Source organism: Spinacia oleracea, chromosome 3, assembly GCF_020520425.1.
Source record: "Spinacia oleracea cultivar Varoflay chromosome 3, BTI_SOV_V1, whole genome shotgun sequence".
Lineage (NCBI taxonomy): Eukaryota > Viridiplantae > Streptophyta > Magnoliopsida > Caryophyllales > Amaranthaceae > Spinacia > Spinacia oleracea.
Window position 1 is genome coordinate 129,736,995 of NC_079489.1, and position 18,404 is coordinate 129,755,398.

Here is an 18,404-nt window from a genome sequence, read left to right on the forward strand (position 1 = left end):
CCACAAGTGTTACATTGGGATGCAGCAACTCGCATTTTACGCTACTTGAAAGGTAGCCCTGGCCAAGGGATTCTACTGAGCCCTATTCCTAATATGTCTCTTACGGCATTTTGTGATAGTGATTGGGCGGCTTGTCCATTAACTCGTCGTTCTTTATCTGGTTATTTGGTTTTTTTGGGGCGTTCTCCGATATCTTGGAAGACAAAGAAACAACCTACCGTGTCTCGTTCATCTGCTGAAGCTGAGTACCGTTCTATGGCCGTATCTATATGTGAGCTTAAGTGGTTGAAATCTGTGTTATTCTCTCTTGGTGTTTTGCATCCCAGGCCGATGCAGTTATTTTGTGATAGTCAATCTGCCATTCACATTGCTAAGAATCCTGTTTTTCATGATCGTACGAAACATATTGAGGTGGATTATCACTTTATCCGCGATGAGTTGGTTAACGGAAATGTTAATACTTCATTCGTTCCTACTGGTCATCAATTGGCTGACATTTTGACTAAGGCGCTTGGGAAATAACCATTTACGTTTCTGTTACGCAAGTTCGGCATTCGTGACTTACATGCTCCATCTTGAGGGGTAGTGTTATGAATTCTAGAGTTACTAGAATTCTTGTAACATAATGTAACCTATGAATTGAAGTAAGACTTGATGTAGGAAATTGATGTAAGACTTAATGTTTTTCATTATGGTTTTTAGGAGTTTTGGTAAGTTAAGTTTCCTATTCTTTGTATAAATAGTTGTGCATATTGTAATACAAGGCATATACTTTTCTCCTCATATTTGTGTGTGTGAGTTTAACAAACCTTGCTTATGTAAATAAATAAATAAATTATTTAGCTCATTTCAGTGAACGAGGTAGAATATTGCTTATGTAAAAATAATTAAAAATGATTTAGCTCATTTCAGTGAACGAGGTAGAATATTGCTTATATATGTAAACACATATATCCAGGTGCTTCATGATTGACCTTTGCTTGAGCAACTACAGAGTATTGTTGACGGGGCTAACTTAAAGTGGGAGTCTATACACATAAAATGGTTTTATGTTGACTGGACTTAAAATGCAATGGGTGATTGACATGTCAAATTGTAAATTTTGGGTTTAGGTGGGAAATGGTATACTTTAGGAGGGAAAGGTTTTCATTTTTTCCGCCAGTTTGCTCTTCACAACGGGTATTCTGGCGCCCAAAACTCCTCTGAAAAGTTCCCCGCCTAAATTTCCCCCAAAAAAAAAAAAAAAAAAAAAAGTGAAGGTGAACATTAAGTATCCACAGAAGGTTGTCACTTACCAGGCTTGTTGTAAGAGGTGAACATTCATGAACTCCATTTCTACTTCTCATTGTTATCTACAAATTTGTTCTCGTTTTATGTTTTTTCTTAGTAAATTTCTTTCCCGAATATAATCTTTATTAATGTATTGTGATTTTATCATTGTCGTATAATCTATGAACCATTAATTAATCAAGCGGAGTAACCAATGTTGTTGATTGAAGTTGACGGAGAAACCTATGTACCGTGTGTGTATAAGCATTTATTTTCGTGGATAACTTATGTATGTTAACCATTTTAATTTAATTAATTGTATATGTATAATTAAAAACAAAATGATATTTTATTATATCAATTAATTATTTGTTCATTTGAATTAAATTTGATTTGTATAAAAGCATCCAATGTATCGGAGACTAGAAAAGCATCCAATGTATCGGAGAATCCCGCCTCAATTAATCTTCCCCTATATGTACAGTATGGAGACTGCATCCATTGATGTGGATATTAAGATTCGGGAAATACAGATGACGGCAAGACATGCACGTGAGATTGAGAAAGGAGAAAGCTCTCCAAGTGAAGGGAGTGAATTGGATGAACAAATTCCAAACGAGATGCACTTGGTAGAGAGAGATACTGTTGAAGGACTTAAGGACTCGATTTGGAGTGATGTCTTGGAGAAACAAGCATCCAATGTACTGCCATTCATAGAGGAAGATGTTTCAGAGGAACATGTTGAAGGTGACATGAATCTCACGAATAACGTTTTAAGTGAAGCATTGTATGAATCTCACGAAGCCATGATATACCTATTTATATGTATAAAAGCATTGTATGATTTATTTAAATTTGTATTAATAATTAACTTGTTTAATTTCATTTGTTATTCCAGAGTACAATGGTTAGTATAGACCTTAATGTTGAACCTGTCGTCGGAGAAGGAACTATTGTGAATTCAACTACGCCTACCACCCCTTGTCCAGGAATGTGTTTTGAGTCCGGTCTTGAGTTTAGTGAATTTTACCATCGTTATGCTTACATGACGGGTTTTGAGTTGTTTGTAATTGGTAATAGGATAAAGAAGGAGTACAAGGATAAGGGTGTTAGTAAAATTAACTTTTGATGAAAATAAAAGGAAAATATAAATAACATCCTACTTGTGCACCCTCCTTACAAATTAATAATAATTAAATTGTTATTTATGTTACATTCTTTTCAAATATTTCTATCACTAACGACCAAGCTCGTTATAATGTATTTATTAATTAGATGGTTATTTCGATCTAATTATTTTAATTTTTTCGAGTATGTTAGGTGTCTCGTGTGTTTTTATAGACAAATAAAGTACGTGTAAGCTAGTACACTGACACCTAAGTAAACTCGATCGTCTAAGCCAACCCTTTCATGTGTCCAAAACAATTCTCATTCCCGGATAACCTAGTACACTGACACCTAAGTAAACTCGATCGTCTAAGCTAACCCTTTCATGTGTCACGAACAATTCTCATTCCCGGATAACCTACTACCATGATACCTAAGTAAACTCATCCTCTAAGCCAACCCTTTCATGTGCCCCGAACAATTCTCATTCCCGGATAACCTACTATCATGACACCTAAGTAACTCGATCGTCTAAGCCAACCCTTTCATGTGCCCCGAACAATTCTCATTCCCGGATAACCTACTATCATGACACCTAAGTAAACTCATCCTCTAAGCCAACCCTTTCATGTGACCAAAAACAATTCTCATTCTCGGATAACCTAGTACACTGACACCTAAGTAAACTCGATCGTCTAAGCCAACCCTTTCATGTGTTCCGAACAATTCTTATTCCCGTATAACCTAGTACCATGACACTTAAGTGAACTAGTTACGAGGATTAGCCAACCTTTCGTCCGACATGTAGGTGAGTAGGTGTAAGCTTTTCCAATTTTCAAATTAACTTTTGATGAAAATAAAAGGAAAATATAAATAACATCCTACTTGTGCACCCTTCTTACAAATTAATAATAATTAAATTGTTATTTATGTTACATTCTTTTCAAATATTTCTATCACTAATGAATAAGCTCGGTATTAATGTATTTATTAATTACATGGTTATTTCGATGTAATTGTTTTAATTTTTTCGAGTATGTTAGTGTCTCGTGTGTTTTTATGGACAACTAAAGTATGTGTAAGCTCCCTCTATCAAAGCCAACATTTCATATGTCCCGATCGATTCTCATTCCCGGATAACCTAGTACCATGACACCTAAATAAACTCATCGTCTAAGCCAACCCTTTCATGTGTCCCGATCGATTCTCATTCCCGGATAACCTAGTACCATGACACCTAAGTGAACTCGGTCGTCTAAGCCAACACTTCATGTGACCCGAACAATTCTTATTCTCGTATAACCTAGTACCATGACACTTAAGGAAACTAGTTACGAGGATTAGCCAACCCTTTCATGTGTCCAAAACAATTCTCATATTCCCGGATAACCTAGTACACTGACACCTAAGTAAACTCGATCGTCTAAGCCAACTCTTTCATGTGTCCAAAACAATTCTCATTCCCGGATAACCTAGTACACTGACACCTAAGTAAACTCTATCGTCTAAGCCAACCCTTTCATGTGTCCCGATCGATTCTTATTCCCGGATAACCTAGTACCATGACACCTAAGTAAACTCATCGTCTAAGCCAACCCTTTTATGTGTCCCGAGCGATTCTCATTCCCGGATAACCTAGTACCATGACACTTAAGTGAACTAGTTACGAGGATTAGCCAACCTTATTAGCAAGACACTTATGTAAACTATGTATAACAATAATATGGACACATACGTATCCCAAAACCAATAATAAGAAAATCACTTAATTAATATGTATACATGATAAACCAAATAACATCGAGGAAATTAAAAACGCATACACACTTCATTAGCAAATTAATGTTAAATCTATGGTGGACCCGGCTACTAATTGCTCATGCTGGTATTGGTTCGTTAGTTGATTGGCTGCAGCAACAGCCCTTAGTATAGGCGGGAAACAATACAGTAGTGTGTAATTTAAAAAAAAAATACATGTTCTAATTTATATTACAACTTAATCTTTACACTAACTATAGTTTCTACACAATACAATTTCAGATTTTGTATTGTATAAAAAATAATAAATCAGCGATTTCCTTTTTTACAATATAATTTAGATTGTATTTTACAAATACTGAAACCAAACAAATACAATTTCTACGCAAAACCAACAATGGCTTCGGCCTCACGTCACAATGGTCACAACTAAAACATTAACATAGAGCATTGCTTGCACGCTGGTCACGGGTTCGAGTACTGGCTTGAGCATAATAAAACGCACATTTAGCTTCTTCCCTACCAACCCCCCACCCTTTTTTTCCCTTTTTTTCCACTTCCCTGCAATTTTCCATTTCTATAGATTTGTCAACAACAACAACCCATGTTTTTTATTTCCAAACTTAAACAAAACATTGATAACATTAGGGGATATGGATATCAAACTAGGATTAAACAACAAACCAAATCCAACATTGCAAATATCGAAAAAAAAAATACAAAATCCGAGAAAAGAACTCCATTGACATAGATGCTCCGACGACGAAGAAGGAGATTTCACAACAAAATTTTTTTTTCTGGAAAATCAAAACATAAATTTCATAACAGCTCAAATGAGTTCAAGGAGATGATGAAACATTGGTTTCATCGAAATAAATCCTAGAAAAATAAAAAAAAGAATTGTTTTATTATTTGAAATTCAAATTCAAATTGTCCTTGAAATTTTTTCAGATGACTAAGCTGTGACAAGGCAATGAGCTGGCAATGTTACCCAATTGGTGAGCATTTTAAGTCCAGTCATCTTAAAATGATTTTATTTGTGGGTTTGGCGACTTAAAGTACTCTAGTTACAGCTAACATGAGAATTTCACCTAATTGCTGTGACTAACAGCACCAAAACCCTCGAGTATAAAGCGTGTTTGACATGCGTTTTTACTGCAGTTACTTCTGTTTACTCACAATCACATTCATTAGTATCATCATTCATCAAAACTCTGTAGAACCACTGTTTCCATCACTACTGTACTCCTTACATTGTTGCAGCGATGCTAAATTAACTTGCAGACTCTGCAGAAGACGTAGATCATGTCACAATCTACCTTAGGCTTGTAATACCTGTATGGTGTCTATTGAACATTGACCCTCTTTCAAAAGAAAAGAAAGGGTTATTTATTTTTTAACTTCCCCTCTTCCGTCTGGTTTGACCTGGACCTTTCATTCATCGTTATTATCGTTACCTTACCCATGCACCTTCAAAGAGGCTCCGCAAAAAGCGAGGTAAAGGGGGACATACACAACCTTGCCCATGCAATTGCAGAGAGGTTGTTTCCAATAGACCAATAAGCGATAACGGGATGATCATCTTCTACTTTATGGAAAAGAAGCGAAGAGGTTTTGAGAGTCACTTTGGTTTAGTAAATTATATCCCAAAGCCAAAAGAACAAATGGATCTTTGGCTTCATCAGAAATAGACATCATCTAATTTAGTAGGCCCTCGTACTTATTTTTTACGTCCTATTTCTCATCAGTTTTATTGTATTGTTGCAGGAAACAAGATGTGGAGCTAGTAGCTGCCCCTAATGGCATTGTCTATCTGATAGACAGTGAATAGTGATTCTAGAAAAATACTCTGGTCTTTCGCATCAGGACCTCCAATCTATATGTCTTATCACTCTCCTGTCCAAGAATATGATGAAAAGGATAAAGAAGTGGCACACAGTAGATATTCTTTTCTGGACTGTGGAGATGACTAGCTGGGAGCTATATCTGAACAGTAACTATGGAAAACTGGTAGGTTACCTAATCTAACCCTCATCAGCCTACTCTTGTTCTACAATATGTTTTTTCACCACTATTTCTGGCATCCCCTATGAATTATCATACAACTTATAGGCATATAGCATGTCACATGTATTTTCACATCAAATCTTTCGTTCGATTGACATTGTATTCTTGTAGCTTTACTTCATGCTTCAGAAATATAAGCTGCAGAGCTTTGAACCTTCTTCTTCTCTGACCTTCTCTAGTATGATTATGACTTTGTGCCAGCCAAAGATCTATTAATCCTAGTGATTTTTCTTTTGTTTCATCTATTTTTGATTGAGTATTATGAGAGTAGCGATAGTAATCAAGGTTATATATTTACTAATACAGCATAATAATTCACGAGGGATGGAAAATGACATAAAGATTTGCGTTCTATACAAATTCATATGAACTCAGGAAATTGCAGTCTAGATCACCAACTTGAACTCTATTTCTTCAATGTAGTACATAGGCAGTAGCTGTTAGAACATGAGAATAACATGCTTGCCCATTTTTTTTTAAATAATATTTGTAAATCACCAAAAACGATTAGAATTCCTAATGCATTGATAATCTTTTATTGTTAAATATTGAATGTTGAGGAGCTTTTGCAATTCTCAGATACTTACAGCTTCATGTTGTGTATACTTAATATATCACGACAGAACTGGTCAATTCACGGAGTAAGCCTAAGTCTACTACTTTGAAGAGAAACTTGAAGGTACTATTCAAGACTATGTGGAAAAAACACCAATATTCGAGGATGATGAAGTTACTGTGGGATCCATGCATTCTACTGCTTTTAAGGTTGATCCTTGGACTAGAAGGCTTATTCATGATTATGGAAAATCTGTTTCCAAAAAGGTGCCACAAGGGGTGCAGAGACTTCTTCTGCTGAGGCAAGAAATGAATTAGAATATTCTGTCTATTCAAGTGCGAAACATTCTGATGTGGAGCTATATATTGAAAGAATAGATTATTCACTTTCTACTAAAGCCTTTGATAAACTACTGTGAAATCTAACGGTTAGCTTCTTTAAAGCCAAAGTTCGATGTAGAGGGACTGATCAGTTGCTTGATGGAGCTTCATTGAATCATGACCGTAAACTAGGCTCTGACTCTCATGATCCTAGGACTGTCTCATTGCCGTGTGAATTAGAATTTCCTGTTCTCCGTTTTTGCAAACAGAGTATGTTCGAGTATTTTCTTAGACTAGATGGCTTACTGGATCACATGAAAGATCCAATTATGCTTCCAATTGGTGCTCCAAGTCAAATGCTACCTTCACAACATAAACATAAAGATGATGTATTCTCAGCTACCCATCAGAAAGGGGTCTCTTTATCTACTGATAGCCATCTTCGGTCTTCCCGTGAACTTCTGGAAATTTATACGGACATTCATTGGAGAGGTGACAGTTTGGGGATGCTGGTAACGAGATATCTTCTTTGGCCTTGTGTTTTTCTTGTTCTCCTCATCAGCTTTGCTTTCTACTACAAATCCTCAGTGGTAACGGGAAATAGTGTGCCGGATGTCGAGTCAAGTTCGAGCACTCAACCGGTATCTTCCAAAAGGAAAAAATCTCGTAAATCCGGGAAGAACATAACTGTTTTAGAAGAAAGTCAGCCTTATGAAAAGGTTATTAGACGATGGTTGAATCTGAATAGTCTTTTGCAAAGTGAGACCGATGGACGCACAATTGGTAAATTGTTTGTGTCCAAAAGAGAAATAGCAAAGGGAAGCAAGGGTATTGTTGTATATGAGGGAGCTTATGAAGGCAGGAAGGTGGTTGTGAAAGTCTTGGTTCAGGCTCATCATGATTTACGTTCTATACGAATTCTTATTGTAGAAAGTTAATTGTAGTCCATATCTCTCATATGCATTATATAAATTATTATTTGAAAAAAAAGTCAATTTTTTTTTGGCAAATTGTTACCTTATACTGATAATAAATATGAATACACTTATTTCAAAGAATATAAGTTTAGATAAATTTAGTAAACTTAAAGCTTTGTTTTATTCGACTTATTTTGTCTGAACTAATATTATCTGGGAAAAAAATTATTTTGACTGAAATAAACTTATTTGTGTGTTAAAATGTCAGAAAAAAAACTTAATTTTTTTTAACTATTTATTTAGGAAAAATTAAATAAATTGGTGTTGATGAACTCATTTACGAAATATGTTTTATTTTATTAACTTTTCTTTAAATGATTATTAAATTATTAAAAGTAGGACATAAAAATATTTACAGAGTAGTAACAATTGTGCGTTGCACGGGTACTAAACTAGTTATGGTGCTAATTCTCTGTTTAATTGAGTATTTTGAGGCTGAATTTTGTGATGAGGGGATAAAAATGAGATTGCCCCTGCCCCAACCCCATATCAGTTTTTTGTAGGTTCTTTTTATTGGCGTTTTGATTTTGTACTGCTTTTTAGTTGAGTTTAGATATAAATTTGAGGACGCACGCGAAAGTTTTGATGGACCTCTTTGGTAGAACCCTTGTTTCCACCACTCATAATTTGTGGGTGCTCTTTCAATTGGCTCACCTCTAAACTTATGCAAATACAACGTATTTATAGTTGTTTTGGTTTCTAGATTCTTCTACTCCCCTCATTTATTTAGATGTTTTTTAGGATAATTCTAGACATTTTAGTTACTAGATTTTTCTAGACTAGCTCCTAGATATTTCCTAAGATTATTCTAAATTGTAATTTACAATCACATATTTCTAGATTTTTCTAGATTAATATTTAACAGTTTATCACTTCATGTGATCATTCTGCATGGGTGTGAATATGGGTAACAAAATGGTCACTCCAAAATTTGACAAACCCTTTTCTAGGGAACCTACAAGAGGGAGGGAAGAAGAATTATGTGTTTTCACACGATTTTTCTGAGGACCGAGTTTTCGGTACCATCTAAACGTGATCGATGAAGGAAGACATCGTAGTTGGTTTTGTAAAATTCTGCTTCATGATCACATTTTGTCGGTTTGCGGTATGTGGTCTGCCATTAATAACTACAAATACACTACGAGTAACACATTAGTACTAAAAATAACTTTCTAAAGAGCATTTAAGATCAATAATCAATGAGGGACATAGGTAAAAGCCCTATATAAAATAAACACATTAGTGTATAAAGAACTACATGGGAAATAGTGTATACAAGATTTAGTCTAAAGCTTTTGGATGTAATACCCACGACGGCAACTATTCAAATCCACAACTACCAACGTTGATCAACATTGTTCATATTGATGTCAAATTGCAAGACATAATACAAGAAAAAGTTCCCGAATGGATACAAAAAATTAGCTCAGTTTTGGCAGCACTCAAGAACAAGATCATACATCTCATCAAAATCATGAATACCCACAATCAGACCACGATCAACATTGTTCATATTTATGACAAACTGCAAACTAATACAAGAAAAGACCCATAATTGATACAAAATTTCCCAAAAAAATTAGCTTAATTTCGACAGCACCCAAGAATAAGATCATGCATCTCATCGAAATCACGAATACCCACAATCAGATTAGACTCACAGTGATCAGATAGATGACAAATTCCAAGACCCAATATTAATTAAATCCCCTAAGAATTGATCCAAAAGTCCCTCAAATCAGAGCTTGATTTATGTGGTATCCAAATAAATGCTCATTTCTAAAGAAGACCAATGATTTCATCACCAAGAGCACGACGTTGCTCGATAGTAAGGCAATCGTTTGTAGTACTGAGCAACACGAGTTTGGTTGACCGAATTTCCCGAGGCTTGATCTAGGCCAACCTATCCCATATGCGTAACAAGCATCGACCACACCAATAGTAGAAAAAAAATAACAGGCAATGATACTAACCTGTAGCAAGACACATGCATACGTATAGACACACAACGTATTCACACTCGCTATTTAGACGGAATTCAATGTAATATTCAACCATTAATACATCCAAATTTGTACGAGAAAAGTTATAAAAGTTGATATTTAAAAATATATATATTGATAAAACATAACAAGATCTTACATGTTAATATTTTGATGCATTTATTAGCGATAATTTACGATCATAGTTTTCATACTTTGAACACATACTCGTATTACAAAGTGTAGAGAACTTTCAGGGACCGATGTAGTACAAGATATATTGGACTAGAGCTGTCAAAACAGGTCATCAGGCCGGGTCCGGGTCGGGTCATATCGGGTTAGTTTATCATTCGGGTGCAGGTCGATTTTGGTTGGTTGGTTTTCGGTTGGGTCATGTCGGGTATTTTCTCATTTAGGGTACAAGTCGGGTTCGGGTCGAGTCGAGTCATGTTCGGGTCGGGGTTCATTTCTGGTTCGGGTCTTATATAGTCGGGGTTGTAATAGTTAATTTCGGGTTTGTGGTCAAGTTAGATCGGATAATTTCAGGTCAGTTAAAATTCAGGCCGGGTTCATTCTCGGACACGGGTTAAGATTGAGTCAATAACTGATTTGGTCATCTCAAAATACTCATGCGTAAAATATTTACTGCACAGGTTGAGTCACTATCATGTTATGTGGTAAAAATCAGGGTAAGGTCATTGTCGGGTATCGAATCCGGTTCAGATCATTGTTCAGTTGGTTAAGTTCAATTATCGGTCATTGTTTATGCCAAATTTCGAATGGACGACCTTTGGTTGGGACATAGACGACTAGATAAAATAAAGTACTCAAATGACAGGAAATAAATGACAAAAAATAAAGAGAGACGAGACAAGAGATGGTGACGCGGAAAACCCAAAAGGGATAAAAACCGCGGGTGGCAATGAGTCCACCAATCTACTATGTTGTCGGCATAAATAGCCTAGATGAATACAAGTACAATGTATATTTGCGTATGTGGAAATATAGCCAGAGATAATACTTGAAGTAATATCTTTGTAATTCGGCGGAGGAAAAAGTATTAGAAGAAGCTCTTTGATCTATTGTATATTGTCTACATATGGATAATAAAGATTAGCAATTGGTAGTGGAAAGTCCATGTGGAAGACAAAGGGATTTTTTTTATCTTTGTTGTATGAGTTACGGGAAGGATCATATGGTAAGAATGGGGATTAGTTGGCTTCATTGTTACTGGATTATGGGAAAGGCAATAGTAGTAAGTAGTTGGGCTTATCTTTAGACGGAGGTATAGATAATGGAGAAGTGTGGATTTTATCGTAGGTCTCGGCCGTCCCTTATCATTGTAGAGTGGTGATCTTTATATAGTACTAGGTCTAGCATAGAAGACGGAATCCTGTTGTTAGTTGTTCCATAATACTCTCAACCGCCTCCACGATCTTCTCACCTGATCGCTTGATCTTCTCTAACCGTTCGCTTGATCCTTGTTAGCTTCCTTGACCTTGTCCAACAAGCATGAAGTGGGGATGATGGCTCCTTGAATGTAGGAACCGACCACGACACGTGCGGTACAAAACGACCCGTAACAGTAGCCCCCATTTTTCTAATTGCAGCGAGCTGGAAGTTAGGAAAATAATCTTCAAAGTCTGTCACCACGTTCATTTGCTGTCGACGCTAATCTGTCACTGTCTTCGGTCTATCCGTCGTCTTCCGTACTTAATCTTGATCAATGACGTCGCCACCCGGTGTCATCCACGATTTCTGATAGCATTTGATGTCGTCGTGCGTATATTGGTGTCTTCATGTCGACGTTGGTGTTATCATCTTTGATGTAAACCTGCCATCTTGTGAAAGAATCATTTCGCTTAATGAACGTAACACAACAGAATATAATTCTTAAGAAACCTGCACGAAAACATGTTTAAGCCGTAGCGTTAGTTAAGTATCTGGCGTCATGGCCAACTTTTGTATCTCCATCTTCGTCTTATGCTCACATGCATCATGGCCAACCGTCGTATATTAATCTGTCGTCTGATGTTTACAGGCGTCATGGCCAACTATTGTATCTTAGTCTGTCGTCTGATGTTTACAGGCGTCATATCTTAGTCTGTCGTCTGATGTTTACAGGCGTCATGGCCAGCTGTCGTATCTTAGTCTGTTGTCTGATATTTACAGGTGTCATGGCCAACTTTCGTATCTTAGTCTGTTGTCTGATGTTTACAGGCGTGCCTCTATTGTCGATGTTGTGTGACATTTATCGTATGAAGGCGATATAAGCCTCTTCATTTGTTCGTAGTCATGCGAAGAATTTAGAGAAGGAAGTTGCGTCGAGTGTGCGTATGGTTGAACCGTTTTAGATGGTTGCAATGTCATGTGAGGATAGGTAGCAGACGACTGAGTTGAAGTTACAGGTGAATGAAGTGGATGGTTCGAAGCAACCTTATGACGAATGTCAAGAAGAGTCGAAGGGTTGTGAGGTTTCCTATAACACGAGGACAAGGGATAAGATGTTTGGATGGCGCAATCTATGGAAGGAGACTTTAGCCTATGGGATATTCAGAACAACAGTTTAAGTAGGACATGAGCATTCTGGGTCGGCTTTGTTTGTCGTCAGTGTTGAGGGGGAAAGACGTGTGTTTCTCTGTTTTGTATTTGGCGATTGGTTAGGCGTTTGGACAAGCGTCGAGGGTGCATACACGTCGTTAGCTTAAAATGTTGTTTACGCTGTCTCTGTTGTTCGCTGTGGAATAGATGACACCTGTGAAGTACTCAAAGAACGAAGTTATGTGCACATAAATAGTACCTGCGTCGTCTGTAGTGGTCGCGCTTATAAGCGACATGTCGTCGTTGGGATCCAATAAGTTTAAGGGTCATGACCATGGAGACGTTGTCGCTTGTAGTTGATAGCGTCGTTCGTTGATGTCGTCTTCTGATGATGTCATTCGTTGTTGTTATCGTTGGTGATATCGTCAACAAATGATCTGTAGAGAATAGAAAAGGTAGAGGTGGACGTTCGCTTGATGCGATGTTAGCGTTAATTTTCAAATAAATAAGATGAAACATAAATATGATATAATTGCGTTTGGAAAGATATATTCAATGCGACAGATAACAAAAACTGAAATTGAACTTTAATCGCAGTGTAGTGAAAAATTTAATAAATTAATTAACGCACGAAGTAAGTGTTAGATATTACTTAATATGGGCTCGTGTAACGAAATTACGTCGTGTCGCTGACTGTCCCTTGATGATTATTCTACAATCAACAGCATTGTCCTGACGTCGTGACACCTCTCGTCGCCGATCTTGTTTTCGTTCCTGAGATCATTGTCATCGCTTGTACCACCGTCGTCACATCTGGCGTCGTCCCGTCTCGTTGAATGAGGTCGACGCATCGCTGGTCTTGACACTGTCCATTCCAACGTTGGTAGACTTATTGGTTGATCCTTTCTTGTTAATCGGTTGACGTCCTATCACTTGTCGTCTTTGGGAAACCCAATGACTTCTCTTTATCCGCCTATTTCGACATGTGATAGTGGTTGAGCCCCCAATGTTTGTACATTTTTCTTAGCGTCGTACCTGTTACCAAAATCTCACGACAAGATCACCATGAAAATAAATTGTATCACATCGTTAGTTAAATTTCAAAGTTGTAACAAGTATATTAAACTGAACTGGAGTATGTACTATCTTGCCCCCCTGTGGCGGCTTTAGGAAGATATCATGACTGAAGTCGGCCACAGATATGATGACGTTCGTTTATATTTGACGCCGTACATGCGTGCCAGCATGATGCAACCTCTAAACGTCCCTTCAAGTCAAATTACCTCGAAACAATTTGATAAATTGGTTTAGTCATTAGAGAAATCGAGATATTCATGGTGCGATGCAATAATTTATTAGTTAACTTGATGAATGTTGAATACGAGACATATTAATACAAGAGAACAACAATGAATGAATTGAAATGAGAAAGTGTGTGAAAAATAGTTTAGAAGTTACTCATGTGTCATCATGGTCATTGATGATGATTATTCGACATTCCGATTTCCTTAGCTTTCTCGGTAGAGGCTGGTGGCGTCGTGTCATCGGTCATTGCCATCTCGTGGCGTCGGGGCATACCGTCATGATCAAGGTAATCTGTTGTCATACATACTAACGCGTATAGTCGCGGCATGTCGTTAGTGAATGAAAAATGGTTGTCACGGATGATATGTGAGAAAATTTCAATGTGGTATGAGGTGTTAGTTTATAAAATTTTGACGTCACTAATTAACATAAATGAATTGCGTCACTCATACCATTCGATTGTGTTGATGACCCTCACGATCTGCGATGTACATGGCAGCGACAATACGCATATATTATAAATAAAAGATAACTTATTTCGAAAGTATGTTCGTACCTTTAGCCCCCATTGATATTCATGTATCAACGATCTGTTGGCGAACTTACGAAGAAATATATTGTTAAAATAAATATGTTAGATAATTACTTCTACGTACCATGTTTAACGCCAAGAAACTTCTTGTCGTCATGGGGGTAACCGGAATGGTCGTGTCCTGTTGTCGTGACTTGCTGTCGTGGCGTCATGTTGTGCCATCGTGACCTCATGTCGTGTCGTGACCTCGTGTAACACTATCACCAAAGAAATTAAAAAATGTTAGATATTTATTTCTATGTGTCATACTTGACGCCAAATGATTTCTTATCTTCTTGTGTGGCTGATAGCGTCCTGCCGTCGTCACATGTTGTCGTAACAACGCGTTATGATGTGCTGATGAAGAATTTGGTGATGAGGACATGGGAAAAGGACACGACGTTGCGTTTATGATGTCAAGTGGTTTGATGTTGGTGTGGGGTGAAAATATGATGACATGGAAAGTGTGATGGCGAAAGGTTAATTTTTCGAGAGGTGATTGTGTTGTAGGCTTGGCAATGTTGATGTGGGAAGTCACTTTGAGGTGTTACGTTTTTTGGGTCCGGTTGTGCAAATAGTCATTTGATGTCGAGCCCCCGATGTCACGTACCTGGCTAACATCTTGTCTACAACCACATTCTCATATGAAAAGTTTATTTTTAACTAAACTTGAAATCATAACAAGCGACATGCATCAACATGGCAATAATAATTCAGATACTTTCGAAAATTAAATCGCATAAAAAATATCGTATGAAATTTAAATCAAATAAAGTATACTATATTCTCGCGGCCTTCTAACGTTGGTCGCCTGCTTTACTCACGACCTTGCCAAGTGACACGTCAGTACCTGTAGACAAGACAATACCTTGTCACCTGCATTCTAACGTCGGTCACCTGATGTACTCATGACCTAGCCAAGCGACACGACATGATCAAACGACAAGTGGTGATGACGTTAGTACAAAAAGTGGGATAGCAACATATAGCATATATTTCAAAGTGCTTTTGGAAATTAAAATAAGCAAAGTATACTATATAAAAAGCAAATCAAGTAAAGTATACTATATGAAAATTAAATGAGATAGAGTATACTATATGCTCCCCTGTGGCGACTTCAGGACAACTACAAATTCTCCTATTTGATACTTGGAATGAAGTTAGCCACAAAATCTAGTATTGCCGACAATTTGTTGTTGAATCTCCATTTGTCGCCTTCGTTTGTGGAGACGTCGTCGACTGATATGGAGGTGACGTCGGACGAAACTATGTTGACGTCATGTCATTGGTGGATGACGTCACGTGTTCGCATCTGTTTTAGTGACAACAAGGACTAGAAACAATATTAGTTTAAATTAAAATCACTGGGGTTGAGTTTTATACCATACTTTTCGCGACGTCAAGTGATCAAATCGTCTCGAGATCTTGTCAAGGTACGAGACAACTCATATTGTATCTTGTTTGTGGTGACATCTATTTTCGATGTCATCAAGCGTTGGTGTCGTTGTTGTCACGATATGCATCATCTAGGTTGAATTTGACCACTCCGACGCGTCACTTCTAGCGATGACACCTGCTGATGTCGACACCTGATCTGGCGACGACATGTACCCTGACGTCATACCATATTCCATCGACCAACGAGCCTGGCGACGACACATGACCTGCCGACGACACTTGACCCGTCGACGACGCCTGACCCATCGACGACACCTGACCCGTCGACGACACCTGACCGTCGACGGCGCCTGACCCGTCGACGACACCTGACCCGCCGACGACACCTGACCCGCGACGACACCTGACCCGTCGACGACACCTGTCATGTCGACGACATGTGCCCTGACGTAGCTCCATCTCATGGTGGCGACACAGTATGACAACAATCTCTCGCATGGCGATAACTTTATTGGTGAGCGCAAGTGGGTCGGATATTGTGTTTGGGAGGATATTTGTGGATATGTGTTTGAAGATAAATCTAGTCATCTTCCCCACAGACGGCGCCAAACTGTTTATGCCAAATTTCGAATGGACGACCTTTGGTTGGGACATAGACGACTAGATAAAATAAAGTACTCAAATGACAGGAAATAAATGACAAAAAATAAAGAGAGACGAGACAAGAGATGGTGACGCGGAAAACCCAAAAGGGATAAAAACCGCGGGTGGCAATGAGTCCACCAATCTACTATGTTGTCGGCATAAATAGCCTAGATGAATACAAGTACAATGTATATTTGCGTATGTGGAAATATAGCCAGAGATAATACTTGAAGTAATATCTTTGTAATTCGGCGGAGGAAAAAGTATTAGAAGAAGCTCTTTGATCTATTGTATATTGTCTACATATGGATAATAAAGATTAGCAATTGGTAGTGGAAAGTCCATGTGGAAGACAAAGGGATTTTTTTTATCTTTGTTGTATGAGTTACGGGAAGGATCATATGGTAAGAATGGGGATTAGTTGGCTTCATTGTTACTGGATTATGGGAAAGGCAATAGTAGTAAGTAGTTGGGCTTATCTTTAGACGGAGGTATAGATAATGGAGAAGTGTGGATTTTATCGTAGGTCTCGGCCGTCCCTTATCATTGTAGAGTGGTGATCTTTATATAGTACTAGGTCTAGCATAGAAGACGGAATCCTGTTGTTAGTTGTTCCATAATACTCTCAACCGCCTCCACGATCTTCTCACCTGATCGCTTGATCTTCTCTAACCGTTCGCTTGATCCTTGTTAGCTTCCTTGACCTTGTCCAACAAGCATGAAGTGGGGATGATGACTCCTTGAATGTAGGAACCGACCACGACACGTGCGGTACAAAACGACCCGTAACAGTCATCTTTCGGTCGGGTGTCGAATTCGGATTCGAGTCATACAACATCGGATGAAATCGGGTATGGTTTTTCCGGGTCAGATACAAGTCAGGTTTCGGATTACTTCGATCGGTTCAGATCAGGTTTACGGATCTATTCAATTTTTTCACAGCTCTACGTTAGACCATACCGTCAGAATTCAGAAATATGTCAACAAGTTAGGCCAAGGACCAAAACTTGATTACCTTGTCGAGAACGTAAAAGTATAACTTTAATATAACGTGTTCATTAAATAGTTAGGCTCAAAAACCTCAAACCCCAAAGAAAACAGGAATCGTTGGGGCTACGACAAATACAAACAGTGAAACAGGGCAACCTCAAACGTTGAATTCTGAGGCAACCTTTAAAAAATGTCACTGGAATTGAAGCTTCGAATCTCTTTCCTTCAAAACTCTCTATGCACCTCTATAATCTCCAAACCCCACCAAACATTGATCAATTCGGTGTTAAAACTTTCAGATGAAACGCAGCTTCAAATTCCTCGTTTTCTGTGTTTTCTCTCTCATCATCGCCGGTGTTTCCTTCTCGGCCGCTATCGTTTTATCCTCCGACAATGAGTTGTCTTTACATCGTCCTCCCGGCAGAAAACTGCTTTCTATTGCTCCGTTAGTTTCCTCTATCTCTCCTTTTTCAGTATTTTTTTTTGTGTGAATTTTGTGATGGGAGAATAAAATATGATGCCCATTTCAGATTTTGGTATTGCTTAATTATGAGTGTTAATTCTCCGTTTAATTGGGTATTTTGAGGTTGAATTTTGTAACGAGGGACGAAAATGATATTGCCCCAGCCCATATCAGAATTTTTTTAGGTTATTTTTATTGGCGTTTTGAATTTGTACTGCTTTTTAATTGGGGTTTATCACTTTACTGATCACTGATCATTCTGCGTGGATGTGAATATGGATAACAAAATTGTCCGTCCAAAATTTGACAGCCCAGGGAAGAAGAATCATGGGTTTTCACATGATTTTTCTGAGGACCAAGTTTGTTGGTACCATCTAAACGTAATCGGTGAAAGAAGACATCGTAGTTGGTTTTGTAAAATTCAGCTTCATGATCACATTGTGCCGGTCTGCGGT

At 37.9% G+C, this 18,404-nt stretch overlaps 1 protein-coding gene across 2 annotated transcripts in view; it reads left to right on the top strand.

Annotated features, from left to right (window-relative positions):
• LOC110791043 (serine/threonine-protein kinase/endoribonuclease IRE1a) overlaps positions 1-18,404 on the top strand; it is a 63,554-nt gene that overhangs the window by 36,778 nt on the left and 8,372 nt on the right. The window contains exon 2 of one of the 2 annotated variants that reach the window (XM_056840787.1): positions 5,902-6,144. In XM_056840787.1, the coding sequence (XP_056696765.1) occupies positions 6,134-6,144 (11 nt within the window). In that variant the 5' untranslated portion in view covers positions 5,902-6,133. Of the gene's footprint in view, positions 1-5,901; positions 6,145-17,579; positions 17,932-18,404 lie in introns of those variants that run through there. The other variant, XM_021995804.2, reaches the window with a different exon arrangement.